We start from the raw sequence: 22910 nt of genomic DNA on the forward strand, positions 1-22910 counted from the left end.
GGAAGATTGGATATGGCTCTGTAGTTGCTGGGTCAAGGCTTGGCTTTATTAAGAGTGGCTAAATAATGGCATGTCTAAAGTGACACAGTCACAGTGAAGGTGACATTTGAATGTCTGGGAGACAAAAACATCTTAAAATAGAGAGATTGGAATAATGTCAAGAGGACCAGAGGAGAGACATTTGGCAGACGCTGTGGGTTCTTCCAGATAAATTGGGTTATAAAACTGGCTCAATAGAGAAACAGGCCAGACAGTCAACCCTAGAGATAAAGAAAGGCATTATCTTAGACCTTATGGCAAGCTATTGCTCAGACACATATTTAATATGTTGTCAATAAATACATGGAGCAAACTGGTTAATCATTTAGTGAAATAATAACTTGGGCCAGGCACATGTGAAATCAATAGAGAAGAAAGAATTGGCCTAGCTCTTGAGCATAATTATTGTGCCTCAGATGTGTTGACGTCACTGATCTGGGTATTAAACTACAGCCCCACCTTCTCCTTTGACCAAACATATTGGTCACACTGTCTGACAGTCAAAGTTCAGTCATGAAAGGCTATGTTGTCTCCACGTTTAAACCAGTTATAAACAACAAGACGAGGTCATGAGACACAAAGAAATCCCTCGGGATAAATGACTTGTTACACACCAAACCTCACAGTAATTAAATCCATCTTAATCGGAGTCATCTCAATTGGGAGTAGACGTAAGCCGCCATGGAATGTGAATTAGATTAGATGATGTGACCATACTGAGAGACAGATGGCTCGCTGAACACCACTTCCTTGTGTTGCTTTTCACAACGGGAATGGTATATGTTGCATTTACAGTATTTGGCGCCTTTATCCAAGGACATAGATTATGCATTACACTCACCCATTCACACACACATTAATACACCAATGGCGGCGGAAACCATGCAAGGCACCAACCGGCTCATCTGGAGCAGTTAGGGGTTCAGCGTCTTGCTCAAGGACACTTTGACACCAACTCTGTGAGAGCCCGAGATCAAACTTTCAACCTTCCGGTTGCCAAGCGGCCCCTGAGCCACCTCCGTGTTATGATAGAAGTAATAGTAATAGCTGAAAACCTCGCAAGATGGCACCACCTGTCCATTGACTGGTGCTTCAAGCTATATATTTTTTAGTGGTGCAACCACTCCAAGGAACAGCAATGTCTGTGTTGTTCACCTATGTATCCGTATGTGATGTTAATGAGTACGAGTATGACTATTAGTACCAGTAGGGGCGCTGTTGTGCCAGAAACAGAGAGAGATAGTGCTGTACTGTTGCCTGCTAATGAGAGAGAGAGAGAGAGAGAGAGAGAGAGAGAGAGGAGGGGGGGGGGGGGGGGAGAGGGGAGTTGCACCACTTAAAATCACATAAAAGCCTCACTGTTGGAAAACTGGATTTTCTGAGGAGAACGAATTTAAAGGTGTGGAATGGTTCATGCTGAGGTGTATGTGAATTAAAAGCCATGAAATCGATTAAATTAGAAACGAATTGACGAAATAAATGGGCATCCCCAGTACAATTAACCGGTTATAATTCACATCAAATGAATAGTGCTCTATCTCTGTCCCTTCTAGGTGAAGCAGGTGGACCAGGAAGAGTCATTAATGCAGGTATAAATTGGGCATGGCTGCTTGACTTGTAGCCTATACTGTCTCTGTCGGGTGGAAACCTCATGCGTCCAGAACTGTTAAGGCTCATACATAGTCTGGATTTACCGTGGTTAGGCGACCACCGAACTACAACATGACGTCACGAGCCGCGGTGAAGAGAAAACCACCGCCACCGCTCCAGCCCTTCTCTCTGTTTTTACTCCAACGTTATTACAGCTCCGGTGGTCAGCTCACCACCGGAGCGGTGGTCACCTCATCACCGAAAATCCAGACTATGAATAGGCCTTTACTTTTCACGATCCAAGTCCAAGTAGCAAAAGTAGCAGATCTACAAGCTCAAAACAGGTCGCTTCGCGTCTTGTTTCGAGCTTGTTGATCTGCTAATTCTTTTTTTTAATGTTTTTTTTGTGGCTTTCGCCTTTATTTAATTTTTTTTATGGAGGGATAGACAGTAGGCTGACAGGAAATGGGGATAGAGAGATGGGGGGGGGGTGACATGCAGTAAAGGCTGTCGGGATCGGGAGTCAAACCCGCGGCACACTGCCAGACTGGATTACCAGCCAAGGTGCCTGGACCACTGAGCCACGGCCTAGGCCAATCTGCTACTTTTGAAGCTTCCGTGTGCCGCTGTAGTTTGTGTGATCAAGTATGGAATTCATTTATGAAAGTTAGAATATGGATATTAATGAGGTTTCTGCCCGACAGCAACGATATACGGAAATGAATCCGTTCGACTTGTTTCAAAATCGTATCCAACTTGTGATGGTTGTGATTCTTCCCTAGCCGGTGGGAACTCAGTGGGTATTCCTGGACCTCCCGGGTCTTCTGGACTTCCTGGTCCCGCCGGACCTCCTGGAATATCAGGTGTGAGCAATTACAGTAAATGCCTTTGATGACATCTGAATGTTGATTTTGACAGCACTTTTTTTTATTTGGTTTTAGTCATAGTCTTTTGAATAAAATAAAATTAAGTTTTTGAAATTATTTAGTGGTCATTTAGTTTTAGTAAATCTACAGCTAATTTAGTCGACTAAATTGGTGCGCTTTGATGGCCAAGTGCAATTCTTTTTTGATTTTGCACTTTTGCACTGATTAATATAAATCGATCTACAAGCTCACAACACATGTTGTAGATATTATTAGATATTAGATTATTTTCGGAGAGTGACACCTGCTTAAAATAGCATGAAAATGCTCAACTTGAAACTATTTATCTCCTCAGGCCCAATTGGCCCTGCTGGTTTGCCAGGCCAAGCTGGTAGGTTACTACTACTACACTCTCCCAGTCATCTGGTAAACAGTTAATAAGGTAATGGTGAGTGTTTTAACTTGTAGGACCTGTTGCCAATTCTCAGGTCCTAAAGGTGTCCAAGGAGAACGAGGAGAGCGTGGCGAGGCAGGGCTAACGGTGAGGACCGTGAACAGTGAAACCCTGAGCGCAACCAGAGCTGAACGTGAGTATTGATCATGATATGGAGCTTAGGTGGTGAATGTATGTTTAGTAATAAAAAAATCTAAATCTACAAAAACATGTTTAGTATTCTAGGGTTAATACAAAATGTAAATTAGTTACTTTCCAGCAGTGCATGTGACATGGTTTGTTTGTTGGTTCTGTTCCAGGAGTCCCAGGCCCACCTGGACCACCGGGAGCTCCTGGACAACCTGGACGGACAGGTACCATGACACCTCAAACACACTTCCTTGATTGGTTGATTGATACTGTACTTGTATTAGTAAAAAAATCACACCCGTGTGAAGTGAGGGACGCTCTTATCATTGTACATCATCATGACGTAAAATAGACACGTCATGATGCACACTAGGATGTAAAACTCTCCATTCATTGTCAATGGAAACTTAATGTTTTGTAGGACGAAGCACATGCACTAATTCACTATTTTAGCTATGACGTGAGCGCCCCCTCCTGAGATACTGGGCAGAATCGTAGAAGCAGTAGAAGGCTATAGACCAGAGCTAAACAGCTGGCAAGTGTGAGAGGAGCAACTGTGAGAGGACGACCTTGACTATGCAGATGACAAGAAGGGAAAAAACTGGAGTGCAGGAAGATCAGCCTCAAGCTCAATGCCAAGAAAACTAAAATGTACAGTGGGACAGAGGACAAAACCATTGCCACTGCAGACAGGGTGGTGCTCGAGGCACTCCATGACTTAAAAACACTTAAGTTAAAATATGCCTGACAGCAATGCAATAGTACTATGCTCTCTGTAGGACAGCAGTTAAGCTCTTTCATTGGTACTGATTCCTTTCTAATGTGGACTTCAAACATGTCCTCCTCATCAGGAGATTCCAAACCGGGACCAGCAGGGCCGCAGGGCCCCCGAGGCCAGCCAGGTACAGTAGGTCTAACCTTTACAGTAGGTCTAACCTTTACAGTAGGTCTAACCCAGCCAGGTACAGTAGGTCTAACCTTTCCATTTTCACTAAGACTGATGCTTACACACATGATCAGTGTTTCCCAACCTGGGGTCTGGGCCCCCGTTGGGGCACACTGAATGAACTACAGCAGATGTCAGGAACCTAGTAGTTGAGACTGTTAACTCAACTTCTTTAACGACTTTGAAATCCTGCACCGCCAACGATGCCTTTAACGTGTTAATTAGCGCTTTATTTAATGATAAACCTATAAAGTTGGCTAATCAAAGCTCTCGTGGAGCGACAGCTCCATGTTCGATTGCTTCCCCTTCAGCCTCAATGCATTGAAAACCGATGAAGGTGGTGGATGAGGCCTTTCTAGTCCTTTTTAAGAGTTTTCCATTGAAAATCGAGCTGATAAATAAAAGTGACTGTGTTTAGTGGCTCAATAGCTCTTCCCCATGGCCGCACATCTAAAATATTGATGTTTCTAAAGACCCTTAGCAAGTGATTAATCCCATCAGCACGACTACCTTCGCCATTGCTGTTTTGGGGAGACGAGAAGGCCGTTTTCTTCTCTTCTCTACAGCCAAATATAATGGTGGTTAATGGTGGCGGTTGCTGAACTATCAGCGCCCCTATCAGCGTTGAGTTTAACACAGGGACAGTCTTACTCTTAACCATAAACGTACACATGCACACGCACAGACATTTAGAGAGGTTTCATTCTGTGTTTTTTGTTTTTAGGATATGGAAGTCCAGGACCCAGAGGGGAGAAAGGAGAACCAGGGACATCTGCACCCAACTATGGTATGGCATGTCAAATGGTGTGTATTCTGTACTGTCATGTCAGATGGTGTGGTGTATACTGTACTGCAGTGGTTCATGTCAGATGGTGTGGTATATACTGTACTGCAGTGGTTCATGTCAGATGGTGTGGTATATACTGTACTGCAGTGGTTCATGTCAGATGGTGTGGTATATACTGTACTGCAGTGGTTCATGTCAGATGGTGTGGTATACTGTACTGCAGTGGTTCATGTCAGATGGTGTGGTATATACTGTACTGCAGTGGTTCATGTCAGATGGTGTGGTATATACTGTACTGCAGTGGTTCTCAAAGTGGGGTCCAGGGACTCTCAGGGTTCCTTTAGGGCCCAAAGGAAGTAAGGAACCAGTAGCGGCTAGGCTAGGGAGTGGTTAGGGAGTTCTAAATTGACCTTTACAAGTCTGTAATGCTGACAGTATGCTGACAAATGGAACCAAATGAACCCGTGTTTACTTGTATATTACCGAGCGAATGGGGGTCCATACAATTTAGGCATTCAGCAGACGCTCTTAATCCAGAGCGATTTACAGTAAACACGCAACACAAACAGTCATCTAGGATCATAGGTACACCAATAACCTATCATCTAACAGTATAATATCCCAAAAGAGCAATAATCTATACAATGAAACCTTATAGATGCCAGGTCAACACATCTAAAATCTAAATGACATTTTAGCCTTTGCATAAGCCTACTGTACGTACATGGCCCGTTAGCCGGTATATGCACTGCAGGCCATTGGCTGACTATAATCTTGATTATAGAAGAACAGTGACATTGTGTTGTTCTTTCTGCAGGAACACACGTCTTTTATAGAAGAACAGTGACATTGTGTTGTTCTCTTATAGAAGAACAGTGACATTGTGTTGTTCTTTTATAGAAGAACAGTGACATTGTGTTGTTCTCTTATAGAAGAACAGTGACATTGTGTTGTTCTTTTATAGAAGAACAGTGACATTGTGTTGTTCTTCTTTTATAGAAGAACAGTGACATTGTGTTGTTCTCTTATAGAAGAACAGTGACATTGTGTTGTTCTTTCTGCAGGAACACACGTCTTTTATAGAAGAACAGTGACATTGTGTTGTTCTCTTATAGAAGAACAGTGACATTGTGTTGTTCTTTTATAGAAGAACAGTGACATTGTGTTGTTCTTTTATAGAAGAACAGTGACATTGTGTTGTTCTCTTATAGAAGAACAGTGACATTGTGTTGTTCTCTTATAGAAGAACAGTGACATTGTGTTGTTCTTTTATAGAAGAACAGTGACATTGTGTTGTTCTTCTTTTATAGAAGAACAGTGACATTGTGTTGTTCTTTTATAGAAGAACAGTGACATTGTGTTGTTCTTTTTTTATAGAAGAACAGTGACATTGTGTTGTTCTTCTTTTATAGAAGAACAGTGACATTGTGTTGTTCTTTTATAGAAGAACAGTGACATTGTGTTGTTCTTTTTTTATAGAAGAACAGTGACATTGTGTTGTTCTTTTATAGAAGAACAGTGACATTGTGTTGTTCTTTTATAGAAGAACAGTGACATTGTGTTGTTCTTTTATAGAAGAACAGTGACATTGTGTTGTTCTTTTATAGAAGAACAGTGACATTGTGTTGTTCTTTTATAGAAGAACAGTGACATTGTGTTGTTCTTTTATAGAAGAACAGTGACATTGTGTTGTTCTTTTATAGAAGAACAGTGACATTGTGTTGTTCTTTTATAGAAGAACAGTGACATTGTGTTGTTCTTTTATAGAAGAACAGTGACATTGTGTTGTTCTTTTATAGAAGAACAGTGACATTGTGTTGTTCTTTTATAGAAGAACAGTGACATTGTGTTGTTCTTTTATAGAAGAACAGTGACATTGTTGTTCTTTTATAGAAGAACAGTGACATTGTGTTGTTCTTTTATAGAAGAACAGTGACATTGTGTTGTTCTTTTATAGAAGAACAGTGACATTGTGTTGTTCTCTTATAGAAGAACAGTGACATTGTGTTGTTCTTTTATAGAAGAACAGTGACATTGTGTTGTTCTTTTATAGAAGAACAGTGACATTGTGTTGTTCTCTTATAGAAGAACAGTGACACTGTGTTGTTCTTTTATAGAAGAACAGTGACATTGTGTTGTTCTCTTATAGAAGAACAGTGACATCGTGTTGTTCTTTTATAGAAGAACAGTGACATTGTGTTGTTCTTTCTGCAGGAACACACGTCTTTTATAGAAGAACAGTGACATTGTGTTGTTCTTTTATAGAAGAACAGTGACATTGTGTTGTTCTTTTATAGAAGAACAGTGACATTGTGTTGTTCTTTTATAGAAGAACAGTGACATTGTGTTGTTCTCTTATAGAAGAACAGTGACATTGTGTTGTTCTTTTATAGAAGAACAGTGACATTGTGTTGTTCTCTTATAGAAGAACAGTGACATTGTGTTGTTCTTCTTTTATAGAAGAACAGTGACATTGTGTTGTTCTTTCTGCAGGAACACACATCTTTTATAGAAGAACAGTGACATTGTGTTGTTCTCTTATAGAAGAACAGTGACATTGTGTTGTTCTTTTATAGAAGAACAGTGACATTGTGTTGTTCTCTTATAGAAGAACAGTGACATTGTGTTGTTCTTTTATAGAAGAACAGTGACATTGTGTTGTTCTTTTATAGAAGAACAGTGACATTGTGTTGTTCTTCTTTTATAGAAGAACAGTGACATTGTGTTGTTCTTTTATAGAAGAACAGTGACATTGTGTTGTTCTTTGATAGAAGAACAGTGACATTGTGTTGTTCTTTTATAGAAGAACAGTGACATTGTGTTGTTCTTTTATAGAAGAACAGTGACATTGTGTTGTTCTTTTATAGAAGAACAGTGACATTGTGTTGTTCTTTTATAGAAGAACAGTGACATTGTGTTGTTCTTTTATAGAAGAACAGTGACATTGTGTTGTTCTTTTATAGAAGAACAGTGACATTGTGTTGTTCTTTTATAGAAGAACAGTGACATTGTGTTGTTCTCTTATAGAAGAACAGTGACATTGTGTTGTTCTTTTATAGAAGAACAGTGACATTGTGTTGTTCTCTTATAGAAGAACAGTGACATTGTGTTGTTCTTTTATAGAAGAACAGTGACATTGTGTTGTTCTTTTATAGAAGAACAGTGACATTGTGTTGTTCTCTTATAGAAGAACAGTGACATTGTGTTGTTCTCTTATAGAAGAACAGTGACATTGTGTTGTTCTCTTATAGAAGAACAGTGACATTGTGTTGTTCTCTTATAGAAGAACAGTGACATTGTGTTGTTCTCTTATAGAAGAACAGTGACATTGTGTTGTTCTTTCTGCAGGAACACACGTCGCAGCAGCCCGACCGGGCCCTCCTGGACCACCAGGGCCACAAGGAGCAGCAGGTGATTTAAAAAAACAACAACAACTGGTCAGAATGTCTGAAATCCAGGGCCGCTATACTGGCCATTTGCATGCCCTATATGCATAATATCTTTGTAGTTTGTCCAATAACACTTATAAACTCACTGCCAGACCAGGCAGGTCGCTTCAGCTCTGAGCAGATCCACATGGGCACAAATGCAACTTGAGCGGAGAACATTGGATCACCTTGGGCTCATTTAGCTGAAACCAGCTTGTTTTCCTTCACTTTGAACCTTATTGATTAAATCTTCCATCCACCTTCTAGGTTCTGCCGGACAAAGGGGACACCAAGGTAATGGACCTTGCTTAAACTTTTTTTTTAATTACTTTACTTTATAAGTGACGTGGCCCTAAAGATGAATAAAAAAATGAATATCAACATCCTAATACTGTCCAATACTTAGCTAGGGAGGTGGGTGAAATTATGACAGGCAGTTGCTGCCGTCAAAATATGACCCCCCAAGTAAAAAAACAGTGTTTGAAATAGACACCCATGCTTTCTATAAGGTGTGATTTGTGGCCATAAGGATGAATACAAAATGAATATCAACGTCCAATACTTAGCTAAGGAGGGGGGTGAAATTATGACAGGCAGTTGCTGCCGTCAAAAAATGACCCCCTGGTCATAAAACACTGTTTGAAATAGACACTCATGCTTTCTAAGGTGTAATTTGTGACCCTAAGGATGAATACAAAATGAATATCAACATCCTAATACTGTCCAATACTTAGCTAGGGAGGGGGTGAAATTATAAAATATGACCCCCCCAGTCAAAAAACACTGTTTGAAATACACTCGTGTAAGGTGTGATTTGGTCACGTCACTTGCAGGCTAGTTTCATCACATTTTGCTGTGGTCATGAAGAATGAAGTGCGTGCGAACCTCTTTAACATAGACGAGCACGATTTATGACCATGTGTGTGTCTTCACTCTTCAGGTGAATCAGGCCAGCCAGGGTTGCCAGGCAGTCCAGGACGACCAGCCGAGAGAGGTCAGTCCATCATCCACCTTCACTAAACCAGCGGTTCACAGACATATTTAGGTTGAGACCCAATAGATCATTTTGTATGAAACAAAAAATACATTAGGCCTATTTATTCATATCTTAAGCCCTATATTATTTCAGCTCCGGTGGTCAACTAACCACCGGAGCGGTGGTCACCTCACCACCAAAAATCCAGACTATGAATGAGCCTATATAGTGTGCCAGGAATTCAAGAGTTTTTCACTAACCTTTTAAAAATCATAGAATATTATGCATCGACCAGATCATGTTAGTATAGACTCTTGCCGCTAAGGAATTACGAGAATTTCAGCCACAATTATATAGATTTCCGAGGTATCATGCTAATTAAAAAAATATTCTAACAGTCCAACAACAATAGTCCTAACAGATTGACGGAAACACTAACTTTTTTTTAAAATTTCTGTACAGGTTCATCCTATGGTGGCGGTCCAGGGCAACCTGGCCCCCCTGGGCCCGCTGGACCACAGGGACCAGTGGGACCTAAAGGTAAAGCCAACATTTTATTGAAAGCTTTCCAAGACAAACGTTAATGTCCAAGCGATGTCCATGGCGTACAGTATGTACAGTACAAACCACAACCTCTGTGGTATACACCAGTGGTTCTCAACCAGTGACCACTGTCCGTGAGGGGACTCCAGGTGCAGGTCCCGAGCTAAATGATGTAAAGTTGGTAACCAAATGGACCCTTATACTGTAGATCTTTAACTCTTGAGAGTGTAAAATGAAACCAAATGAACCCATACAGGTCCAGTTGGTTTTATTTTACTCTCTCAAGAGTTCAGATTTTGGTAAACATCTGCAAAATTACTTAATTTACAAGAAGTCTACACAAGAATCATGTCAAATAATTGTTATTTTGAACGTTCGCCTGTTATCTCTCCTACGGTACCACATCAATACACCGTGGAATTGTGGACAAAGTCTTATCCAACAATAAGGTCTGAGAGGCAAAATCTCATCAAATGGTCCGTGGCTCAAATGCCAAATAAATAATGGACCTTGATACGAAAATAGTTGAAAACCACTGGTACATCTTCTCTCTTCTGCTTCGTGGAATGTACTGTATCTGCACTGCCTGTGTGTGTATTTTAATTGTAGTTAATAGTTACTGTATGTTGTTTATCTGTTCTAATGTATCTGCACTGCCTGTGTGTGATTCACGTGTAGTTATGTTATGTTTATCTGTTGTTCTAAGGGGAAACTGGAGCTGCTGGCTACGCTTCCAGAGGTACAGTGAAACCTAAAATCATTATGACTCCTCACATTAAATACATTTCAATTATGTCACATTGTTACTGCCCATAGCCTAGTGGGACTGTATCTCTTATATACTGTAGGTAGCTGGACAGTGGCGTCAACTCCGTGGGTGCTCAGGAGCAGAAGCACCCACTGGCAAAATAATAAGCCAATAATAATAAGTTGTGGGGCGGGTGGGCACCTTAAAATATATAGGCTACTCTAAGGTGGGCACCCACTGTCGTTATACTGAACCTTCCGCCACTGTAGCTGGGGGACGGAGCTGGCAGTTGCTTGAGTCTAAACTCTGAAGTCTAATCGGATACCTCCTTAGGCTCATTTCTTAGTTGCTTCCAATGGTGATGTTAATACTAATGCCATTCTCTTCTATGTGTGATGACTCATGTAAGCGATGTGGCATCATTCTGTGACGTCACGCTGTCAACCGCTTCCAAGACAACACAGTAACACACCCATGAGCCGATAAGACACATACAGTAGAGGCACCTTGTTATTGTTTCCCACATTGTTATTGCTTCTATCCGGTCTCAGTATGTTAGCCCTGGTGTGTTATTTTCTATACTGTCTACACAGCAGGGATTCTCGTGCAAAGAGACCTGGCACCTTGACTTGACTTGACTTGACTTGACGCAATAGTCACTTGCACTTAACTTTGTGCGTTCTTTTCTTCAGTCTACATTACACCAAGTCTCTTCACCAAATATAGCTTGTAGATCGGCTATTTTTCGTGAATGTTCCCCCCCAGAATAGGAATGCTGGCGTTTTAAGTGGTTAAACGTCAAGTATAACAATAATTTTAAGTCTTCCTAATGGAAACTGATATTCTCTCAAGTTTTCATACCGTTAATATGACATAAGGTGCTACAAAGTAACAATATAATTCAGGGGTGTGAATGAAAAAGTTCTTTATAGGGGTGACCTGAGCCCAAAATGTTTGAGAACCACTGGTCTATCTATCATCCTGGTGTGTTATTTCTATACTGTCTCTACACTATGTTAGATGAGGTTTCTTATTTTCTACGCATGATGTAACACCTCATCTACACTGCCAACGATGCGAGCGAGTGAACAATGTTTTTCATTGTGACTGTCCTGACGTACAGCGAGTGTGCAGCGACATCATCCACCCCTCCTATATCCTTCAAATAGATTCTCTATTTGAAGGAGGTTTCGCGGTCCCAAACACTTTCATTGGTTGAGATCTAAACGCTACTATTTATTGGTAATTTGATTGGTTCAGGCTACGTTGCAACGCAATGGACGACGCTCCATATCAGGACAGTTTTTCGCACGATATCGCCATCGGAACGCTCGTTCTTTGCCTGTGTAGATGAGGTGTTAGATCACAGGTGTGTTATCTTCCCGTCAGGTTCAGTCTCAACCCCAGGACAACCCGGCCCCCCTGGTCCACCTGGTGCTCCGGGCCAGCCAGGCTCCTCCTCTTCCTCCAGCGAGACGCGTCAGTACATCACAGATTATCTAAGTAAGTCAGTACTTCACCGATTATCTAAGTAAGTCACTACTAAGTAAGTCAGTACTTCACCGATTATCTAAGTCAGGGGTTTACAACTGATTTTGACCCAGGGACCACCCTCCTGACTAAGAGCAACCTGGGGACCACCACTATTGTGTCTGATGGGTCCATCATAGACCCACCCCACACAATAGTGGTGGTGGGGGGGGGGGGTTTCATGCACCATTCCATGGGTTAAGATTAGGGTTTTCTTCTTCCTTGTTACTAATAATCACAATATCAAAGGCTATATTCATAAAAAAATAATGATCTATAGTTTTCAAAGGCAGACACATCTTTGTTGAATATAGTATAGCCACATTTGAATGAATCACGTTTTAAGTATTTTTCACTGGACCAAACGGGACACCCCAAGTTGTCTCTCCTAATAGTTATTATTCACAAGAAACAAGAGTACCACAAACATGAAGTTACAACTGTATTTATATTGGCCACATGACGTCGCCATTTAGTCCCCCGAACAAACTTGGATTAAGATCCATAGACATGGCTGGCAAATTAAAGCAAGAAATAAAGAAAGAAAGGGCCTACATACAGTAGGGACATATTGCCACCATGCCAGTCATGAACAAATACAGCCACCCTGGCTGCCACAACAACTCACAACGAACCTCAACAACCACAAAACAACATACTGTACAACGTACATAAACTATTCTATCAGTCTTCAATTGAAAATGTACCTTTGGAATTGATGGCTGTTATATCAAAGCCCAAAAACCTCTATCTCAAACCAAATGGAAATAGCTAATTCACTCATTATTGAAGTGATCAAGAGCCACATACACACACACTGTTCCCTGTTACAACTCACACTACTATACCTTCAATGGCAGATACAACGCAACATACAAACTGTAGATTCACATCAGCATTCAATTCCAGAGCCAGAAACAGTTACTGAACATGTTTCATTGCCACCCACACGATGGGTCCCAAAATGACAGCAATAGTAAACCAGCTTGAATCACACTAGTATACACGCAGCAAAACACAATCAGCAGCTTTGAAGCAAAAAACAGCAAAACACAATCAGCAGCTTTGAAGCAAAAAACTGCAAAACACAATCTGATTGTGTTTTGCTGTTTTTTGCTTCAAACCTGCTGATTATCAGCAGGTTTGAAGCAAAAAACAGCAAAACACAATCAGCAGCCGAGAAGCAAACAACAAAGTTCCTACGTACCTTGAGCCTTCTTCTACTTGACTTCAGACTTCGGTCGTGTAGTGATGCCAGGAACTGTGGCTCTCTCTCTACTTCACGCTGAGCCCTCCAGCAGCGTCTCCAGTTATCTCCATCCTTTATACATCTGGCTAGCGGGCCAGTACTTTCCTCCCAGTGTCAATGGCACGATCCGACCAGCCTCATTCTCCTGGATGCCATCTTCTCACTCAGCCTGGGATGTTCAGTGTTTAGTACTGCACTGTAGTCTGTAGCATGCTGGCGTAGTGCAGTGGTCAGGGATTTAGGGCAGGCTCTATAGGGTCCAGCATTCACAGCACGTCAGGGCTGAGAAGAAGCTGATCTTGGGGGTCTGGGGTCGTCACCCTGGCTTGTGTACCTGTGGAGCAGGTTGAGAGAGAGAGGCCATAAGCACACTGTCACAACTCACTAGCAACAGCAGACAAACATACACAGCCTGTGTACTGTACATGCACATATACTGTATGCTGCATCCTTCCACCACGGTTACAATACAGCCTAGTAGTATACAGACACTATGGCCCATTAAATTGAAAGATATAAATCTAGATGTGCATGATTCAGGTTGTAACACTTGGTTCAATATCACTTAAAATTAAACCATCTTTGGTAAACATTTATGAATGAAGTTTCATACAAGGATTTGGTGTTGTGGCACCCCAAACAAAACATTGTGTCTGTATATTTATTCTATAAATGTATAGGCCCATGCACACAGCACTTCAAGCACCTTGTTTGTTCAAACCCCTTACCCTCCCCCCTCTCTCTCTCTCTCTCTCACACACACACACACACACACACACACACACACACACACACACACACACACACACACACACACACACACACACACACACACACACACACACACACACACACACACACACACACACACACACACACACACACACACACACACACACACACACACACACACACAGGTAGGCTAGCTAAGCTAACTCACCTGCAGGCTGCAGAATAAAAACAAATCCACCAGCTTGAAGATAACTTCTCTTTCAAACTGTCACACACTTGTGACTGAGCAGTTTCCACTTCCTAACACCCCAGACTACTCCACTCCATGAGGTGTATAAGTTACATTATAAGTTGTTTATTTTTCACTCTTTTTACTAACAAACATAAGTGTCTGTTTGTTGTTTGTCTGTGTGTGTGTGTGTGTGTGTGTGTGTGTGTGGAGGGGAAGGGGCGTGGCTACCAGAGGATTTTAAAGAGCCCGCTTGAAGCCTGGTTAGGGGAGTGTCTACCCATTCACTGGAGTGTCTACTTTCTAGGGCATAATATTATATTATCAGACAAGTATATGTATTAGGAGAGATAACGGCAAACAATCTTCTACATTCAGATGTTTAACAATAATTTAACTCTTGAGAGTGTAACATGAAACCAAATGGACCCATAAGGGTCTGTACATTTGGTTTCATGTGACGCTCTCAAGAATGAAAGATCTAGGGTCCACTAACTCTTCATTATTTAAGTTTAACTGGGGACCACCTGGAACCCCCTCAAGGACCACTGGTTGAGAACCACTGATCTAAGTAAGTCAGTACATCACCCATTATCTAAGTAAGTCAGTATAAGACAGTACTAGTAGTAGTAGATGTTAGATGTTAGTACAAGAGAGTTGGTTTTCGTCTTTTGTTGCACTTTTGGCTTCCCAACAAAAGAGCACCTTCACCATGCTTTTGCTTTGGACTTCCGAGCACACCCGACCTTTTCTTTTTTCAGAAGGTCTTTGCGTTCCATCTGTCAAAGAAGAGTCACTCTCCCATCGTACCCATGAACACAATCACCTTCGGATGCTGTCAATGCACTGAATGGGACATTATCACGTTTAATTAGACTATTGATTGGTCTAAGTAGGTGAGATACTGACCTACCGACGCCCACAGGGCTCAGTAGACTTTTTTGTTGTTATTATTCTGTGAGTTGATGGCTTTGTCTATGTATTATCCGCGACGGAAGCGCATGGTCTCAAGTGAACTTGAGCCACGAGAGGCACCACCAAACGAGCTAAAGCAGGCGAGTTGCCGCGCCGAACGTTCTGCGTGATAACGTCCCATTCAGTGCATTGACAACCATCCGAAATGGATGAATCACCAGACAATGTTGAACTGCTTCAGTTCAATCTAGTAATACGGTACGTGTTCCTTCTTCTCTTGCAGGCAGAAACAGGCAGTCCAGTATTCCCGGACCTCCCGGTCCACCCGGGCCTCCGGGAAGCCCTGGATCCTACTCGGGTTCTCTGGACGAGCTATCCACTCGCGTTATCGCCTACATACAGCGTAAGCCCTTACGTATTTCATGGGAAACAGGTTGCCAAATGGAAGACACCTGTTTGGATAGGAATTCATCTCCAAAGTCGTTAAATGATAGAGGCGGTCCATTTAAAACAGCATTGGGAATCTTTCAGGTTCAGGCTCGAGTTTCGGCAGAGGGACCCAGGGACCTCCAGGTCCACCTGGCACCCCTGGAACACCTGGAACCCCTGGCACCTCTAGTTCCTCTGGTTCCTCTGGTTCGGGAAGCCTGACTGTCACTGCTCTCATCACCATGTTGCAGAGTGAGTATATTCTACCTGGAATCAATGCTGTTGGTTTTCATAATGTGTTTGTGGCTGTGTTGATGTTTACAGCTAATTTTGATTTATAGTTTTAGTCATAGTCTTTTGAAATGTAGTCATATTTTAGTCACCTGAAATGTTTTAGTGTTAGTCTAGTTTTAGTCGACTAAATAGATCTGCTATATTCAGAGCGCAAAACCCGAGCACACCCAAACACCCACATCATAGCTTAGTTTTCATTTAGTTTTCGTCAGTGACAAAAGGTAGTCGACCGTTTTAGTTGAGGAACACTCGATCGACACTGGCAGTGGCAGTGATTAAAATGGATGGCATCCTGAACTTACAAACAGATTGTCATATAATCCATTAAGACCTGGGGCCGATTTCAGTGTCAGTGATTCTCAAACTCTGTCAAAGAGACCCTAAATGATACTGTATATATTTGGCCGTCGACCCCCATCTGAAAATATGTTGTTCCGGGGATGATTTGACAAATGTTCATTTTAAATATATATATTCAAAGATTTGCACACATTTTCACAAATGTTCAAGTTAAGTCAATCAATCGGATTTTATTGTCACTTCCACAATATACACTGGGCAATATACAGGGGAGCAAAATACCGTTCTCCACAACTCATGCCTCACATTGAGGCAAAGCCTTGTAAAAACATTAAAAAGTAGACAACATTGGCAGGAGAAGGTGCTGAGGGTGTAATATAGACAAAGTGCTATTCATCTCTCAGGATGTTGGCCTATAGGGGGCAATATATGGCGAGCATTCAGTGTCCTGATGGTTTTGGGGGAAGAAACTGATGGACAACCTGCTGGTGCTTCCTCCTAGGCTCTTGAACCTCCTACCAGATGGCAGGAGTTCAAAGAGATGGTAGGAAGGGTGAGAGGGGTCAGTCATTATGCTCACGGCCTTCCTGACACATCGGCCTGTGTATATGTCAGATATGGGGGGGAGGGGGACACCTGTGATCTTCTCCACTGCTCTCACTATCCTCTGTAGGGACTTGCGGTCGGCATCTGTACAGTAAAGTAAAAGGTAATCACCCCATGTGATGTGTGTGTGTGTGTGTGTGTGTGTTCAGGGGACGAAGTGAGGCGATATGTGACAGGCCCACAGGGACCAGCTGGACCACCGGGTCCACCGGGATCGGCAGCAGCAGCAGCATCAGGGGGGGCCGTCGTAGCCACCTACAACCCACAGGAGATCGCAACCTACGTCATCAGAATCATGAATGGTACGTACGCAACACACTCCAATGGGTTCAGGGGTTAAACAAATCAAGTCAAGAGACAAAGTCAAGTAGACCACGGCCATTATATTGTCGCTGAATGAATACCCTCCTTGGTCATACTACAGCGTCACACAAAAACATAAAAAATTGTCGATCTGATATCTTTTCTGTTTTTGAATTTAAATCCTTAATTAAAAGTAACAGTTTTGGACATAATGACAATATGAGGTGCCATCCATCAGTGACAATATTCTTTTTTTCTGGTATACCAAATTTCAACACAAATGAAAGATTATTGATTCAAATGCATGTATTAAATGTAGTAGGCTTACAAGGACCATGGCACACTTTTGCTTGGTATGGCAGTTTCTTTTCCTATATACTGTACAGTATGGTTGGCGTTAACATGTAACTGATATGTTGTCAATGTGTCTCTGTAGACCGGGGTCTTCTTAATAATGGTGGTGGTCAACCTGGACCACAGGGTCCCCGTGGACCCCCAGGCCCGCCAGGACCTGGAAGTTCTGCAGGGTCTTCCTACTCTTCTACTACCATCGACTACTCTGCCCTGATGAGAAGTAAGTCCACGTGCCTTACATTTGTACTAATTTAGGGGTTGCATTCTGTCTTGATTAATGGAATAATGGAGAAGTGATCTTGGGCAAATACATTTTTAGACATCAACGGATCGACGCATAATTTATCTATGATATCAAATCAAAGAAAAAGGTCACACACACACTATCTGGAACTTGCAAAAAGGATGCTCTTTATTAAATGGACGTTTTGGTCGTCAGCCCCTCATCAGGACAAAGAGATCCCTTTCTGAACACTCCTGGTTGTCCTATACAGTATGCACCTCACTAAACATTTGAGGTGTGCTTCGGCCCGCTTTTAAAAGTTTCATACCGGTATTCACAAACTTTCTGGGTTCTAATCTACTTTCCGTACAAAACCAGTTGAAGTGAAATCAAGTGAACTCCCACTAACATGAGCTCCTCTCCACCCACCACTGTCCTCCACCTCCGTCAGACTCGGAGTTCCTAGCTCTGGTCAGCCGCTCGGCAGGACAACCGGGCCAACCGGGTACACCTGGTCACCAAGGAAGACCTGGTCCGCCAGGACCGCAAGGCCCAGCAGGCACAGCGGTGCAGTCAGGAGGAGGAGGAGGAGGAGGAGGAGGAGGAGGGGCCAGTGGATATAGAATGGAAGACATCCAACGCTACCTGCAGAGTGAGTCTGAAATCCTACAGGAGCTTCTTATCTTATCAATACCGCAATAAACTTCTGTTACAACAAGTAAAAGTCCGGAAATCTAAATGCACTTGAGTAAGAGTACAAAGGTATTGGCATCAAAAGTGAAAGTACCTATTATGCAGAATGTCCCATTTCAAGTTTTCAAATGTATACAAATATTTTCAAAATAGCAGCTCTGTCACTGAGTTTATAGTAGAAAATGTCGTTGGTTTGGGTTTGGAGCTATGATTGCTGATTGTAAAATCCACCTCTCGTCAGATTCTGGGTTCAGGGGTCAACCGGGGCCTCCCGGTCCTCCGGGCCCCCAGGGGCCCCCGGGGGCCTCCCAGGGGGGGAGCTCCGTAGGCTCCTACGGCGGGGGGAGCAACGGCGGGGGGAGCAACCAGAGGGAGACGATCCGCGCAGAACTCCAGGAGTATCTCAGAAGTGAGTCGTCATCATCACACATCATCAACCCTATGTGCAAAAATAAATCTGCCGTGTCGACGGCCATGTCGTGAACGCTACATGAATGATGTCCATAATTATTTTTGTGCAACAAATAGTGGAAATAGCCGATCTAGAAACACACAACCAGTCACAATGCATTGTGAGCTTTTAGATCGAAAAAATGTAATAATAATATGACATTTAAAAAAAAAAATTTCAGGTGATACTATCCGTCATTCCATCACGGGACCCCCGGGGCCTCCTGGACCCAGGGGCCTCAGAGGAGAGCGTGGGGAGCCCGGTTACAGTCAAAGCCAGAACACAGGATACAGTCAGGGCCAGCAGAGCTACAGCGATTCTCGATCTGACGGACGCCGCGAATCTGAGCGCCGCGACTCTGAGCGCCACGACGCTGAGCGCCGCGACTCTCAGCGCCACGACTCTCAGCGCCGCGACTCCGAGCGGCGGGAGGTTGACGTTAGCAGGCTGACGGAGACGCTGGACTACTCCAACGTTGCCCTGAGGGTTTCTGACTACATCAAGAGTGAGTACTTGAGATTGTGGATGCTCACAATGCAGCACTGTAGGTCAGTGTTTTCCAAGTTAATCAAACAGTATGTTAACCATGTTCTGATTATCAAAAACATGACAACACAGAAATGGATCCCAACTCACTGTTTGGGAACACGGTGGCCTAATGCATACCATGCATACCAAAGTGAAATGAAAAGGTTTGAGAACCTGTGGTCCTGTTCTTCTCAGGTCAAGGTCTGCTGCAGGACTACCTGGTGGACGGTCCCTTGAGAGGGTCCGTCAGAGCCGTTCAAGGACCTCCCGGACCAGCTGGTCCTCCCGGACCGGCGGGATACAGCCGCGTCATCGGCTACTACGGCAACGTGACGGTCGACCTCATGGACTTCTTCAGAAGTGAGACAAACAGCTTTTATTTCAGTGTTTAAGTAACCTTGTCCTTGGGACTGGGGGGAGGGGCCTCTATTATCTTATCTCCCTCAAGAGGCCTTTGCCTATTGCCTGCCAGGTCACAATTGCAATTAAGAATCTGTTATTAATTTGTCTTGCCTGGTTAAATAGAGGCAATTAAATTACCACAATCTTCCAAGCTGCTGTACACCAAACCATGTGTTTTAATACCAGTAGTTTGAAAACTTTCACTGTGCATCTAAATCTTCTAAGCTGAATGTTTTTAGTTCACTAATATCTTCCATGTCTCTGTGGCACGCGAGATCTGTCAGTGATTTGTAAACCAAAGGGTTGGGGTTCAAGACAGCCATTTGGAGGATTTTCACTCTCCATCTAAATTCTACCAGGACGTCAAGTATTTAGTTTGTTCTCCCTTGCATCTTCCATGCCAGTGTGGCTTGAGGAATAAGGTGTGGGGTTTATAAACTGAAGGTACTTGAAGGTTCAAAACTCAGAACCAACTCAATAAACCACTAAAACCTGTTGCGAAATCAAGCCTCCGTACTAAAACAGCCATCAAAGAAAAAAACAGGAAATTTTTACATCACCATTACATCACCTAATCAACATGAGTTAGACTTTAATTTATTAGCGCCCCTCACTTCACATGGGTGTGATTTTTATGAAACAAACACTTTGCAGATAGAAAGAGGATAATTCAAGCTTTGTGTCTATTCCAGATTTATTATGATTTATTATTATTAATGTATTTGTTTTCCTCTAGCCCACGGCACCATCCCTGGCCCCCCAGGAATCCAAGGTCCGAGGGGCGACAGAGGTTACCCTGGACCCAGAGGAGAGAAAGGTACGGGAATTTGGAATCAATAAGCAATTGATCAAAAATAGCAGATCTACAAGATCTCAAAACCCGTCGCTTCCCGGATATGGAGATAAGAGGTTTCTGCCCCGACAGAGACGATATCAAAGTGTAATGAAAAAAAGAAAAAAACGTTTTAGACAATGAGTGTTTTACATGATGTGTGGCGCTTGTTTCCAGGTGAAGCAGGAAGGCCAGGTACACCAGGGCTTCCAGGCGTGGGTCTTCCAGGCGTGGGGCTACCGGCGCCATCCGGTGGTAGCAGCTGGACCATTCAGACACACAGGCTGCAGAAGAGGGACTCAGGTAGACGTTTTCGTAGTGTATTATAATTCCATCTTTTACACATATTTAACTAAAATTAAAACTACTAGCTCACAACGTGTCTCACGATATAATGCGTTATGAGCTTGTAGATCAATTTTTTTCCACCATTATATATAAATTATATAAATTTGGAATTTGTTTGATTGTCAGTAATTTCCAAGTTATTTCTCATAATATCTGTCCTGTGCAATTAATCTTACTTTAGTATTTCTACATTTTATTATTAGTGTAATATGTGTTGCATACATGGCTAAGTTTCAAGACACAATTCAGTGTGAGCTGCTTTTACTTAAGTTTCCTTTGCTTGACGTTTTGTGTAAAGCACATTGGATTGCCTTGTTGTGAAATGTGCTATACAAAATACAAACACAACTTTGCATATTAATCACACCGATTTATTTTCTCACTCCAGATCAATCTGACGATAAGTCTCAGCGACGTCACCGCCAGCAGCATCGGCGTCGACTCGTCGGTGTTTAAAGCTAACCCTATACTACTGCTATCAAGCTAGGTTTCACTTCACTTTTCCTGTTTTCTCAAGTGTTAAAACTTCTAAACCACAATAGGTTACACCAGTGGTGCCCAAACCATCAGAAATGTGACATCTATCTGGGACCCATACTTACCAAAAATAGGCCTACATGATTAATTAACCACTAGAAGCCATATTAAATACATTATAGTGAAAATAGCCTATGAGCGCAATTTTCACAATTTTCTTATGTTGAAATTATTTTGAAAAATGTTTTTAATATTAAAATAAATATATTTTTTTAAATACTAATTTTAAAAACTTGTAGGAACTTAACTCGTGTCTCAAAAATTAGTCCATGAAACAAAAATGGGTCCCAACCCATTCTTTGGGAAACACTGGGTTAAACAGTGCAAATAGATATTTGAAAGTGTTCCTTCACCTTGTTTTTCCTAGTGAATGATAAGGGAGAGGGGGGGGGGGGAATCAACCGTGGCACAAACAAATTCATTCATCTCCGCAAAGCCGCTTTGAGTAGGTTTTAGCTGCTGGCCAGTGTTTTTGAACACGGATTTACAGTATCTCCAGATTCTGTGGGGTGTACGTGTGACGTTTACTTTGCTTATACTTGTTCGGAGCTGGTAGGGACGCTTTTTCACTGGCAGATTTGTGTTGGGAGTAAATCTATTTAAAAATATATATATGTTTTAGCAATAGCCGATATTGCTCGCACTTTGAATATTTTCTCCACTGCTTTTTATGACTGATGTGCCTTTACTATTGTTTTCTATTGAGGACTATATTTTTTAATGAGGACTATATAAAAAGAAATAGTGTTGTGAAAAGGTTATGAGATAATCATCATGAAAGGCTACAATAGAATTGTTCTTTGACCACTTAAGCCCAAGATTACTTTTAGTAGCCGGCTATAGATCGGCTATTTTCGCCATTATCATTTTTGGAAAATGTTTACAAAGAAGAAAAATTAACATTAAACACACATTAAAAACGTTTTAACATTTTTGAATATTTGCAGAAAATGGGGACGCCAGGGCTAACGTGGTTAATTACTGTATGCACAAGTGAGTCAGAATCTGTTATTAGCCCTACAGTATAACAAAATGAGGTTCAAATACAGTATTCAACGTAACAGGGAATCACCAGACTCTCCCCACTGTGCTCTTTTCACCTGTCAGGGATATTACTGTTAGACCATATTGCTTACTGTTTATATTAATCATTTTGCATGCAAGGTTTGTTTGAGAGAAGACAATGTAATGTGTTTTGTAGGTTTACTGGAGGACTTAAACATTTACTTGGAAATGACATGTGATGCGAATGCGTATTTTTTTTTTATGAGGTAGCACTGAAATTGACATGTTTTGTTTATATTTTTAAAGAAATAATTTATAGAAGTCATGGAATAAATTGTCCCAGTCACACACACATTTTACATCCTAGGACATTTGTGCTTTGATCAACTGTTGACCTGATATACATTTGAAAACCACTCAAATAAATATATTTTTGGACTTCAA

At 42.0% G+C, this 22910-nt stretch overlaps 1 protein-coding gene across 1 annotated transcript in view; it reads left to right on the forward strand.

The window, feature by feature from the left end:
• Window positions 1–22910, forward strand: part of col17a1b (collagen, type XVII, alpha 1b) — a 55213-nt gene extending 32303 nt beyond the window's left edge. The window contains exons 35-58 of the mRNA XM_080782407.1: window positions 1593–1628; window positions 2412–2492; window positions 2851–2886; window positions 2984–3082; window positions 3249–3302; window positions 3930–3980; window positions 4749–4811; window positions 8160–8222; window positions 8507–8533; window positions 9180–9233; window positions 9678–9755; window positions 10465–10497; window positions 11896–12009; window positions 15445–15564; window positions 15693–15842; window positions 16940–17092; window positions 17530–17667; window positions 18122–18322; window positions 18605–18772; window positions 18996–19319; window positions 19538–19702; window positions 20481–20561; window positions 20754–20879; window positions 21313–22910. Of these exons, the coding sequence (XP_080638533.1) occupies window positions 1593–1628; window positions 2412–2492; window positions 2851–2886; window positions 2984–3082; window positions 3249–3302; window positions 3930–3980; window positions 4749–4811; window positions 8160–8222; window positions 8507–8533; window positions 9180–9233; window positions 9678–9755; window positions 10465–10497; window positions 11896–12009; window positions 15445–15564; window positions 15693–15842; window positions 16940–17092; window positions 17530–17667; window positions 18122–18322; window positions 18605–18772; window positions 18996–19319; window positions 19538–19702; window positions 20481–20561; window positions 20754–20879; window positions 21313–21380 (2483 nt within the window). The 3' untranslated portion in view covers window positions 21381–22910. The remainder of the gene's footprint in view (window positions 1–1592; window positions 1629–2411; window positions 2493–2850; window positions 2887–2983; window positions 3083–3248; window positions 3303–3929; window positions 3981–4748; window positions 4812–8159; window positions 8223–8506; window positions 8534–9179; window positions 9234–9677; window positions 9756–10464; window positions 10498–11895; window positions 12010–15444; window positions 15565–15692; window positions 15843–16939; window positions 17093–17529; window positions 17668–18121; window positions 18323–18604; window positions 18773–18995; window positions 19320–19537; window positions 19703–20480; window positions 20562–20753; window positions 20880–21312) is intronic.

Source organism: Protomyctophum bolini (genome assembly GCF_963924005.1).
Source record: "Protomyctophum bolini genome assembly, chromosome: 14".
In the NCBI taxonomy this organism is placed as follows: domain Eukaryota; kingdom Metazoa; phylum Chordata; class Actinopteri; order Myctophiformes; family Myctophidae; genus Protomyctophum; species Protomyctophum bolini.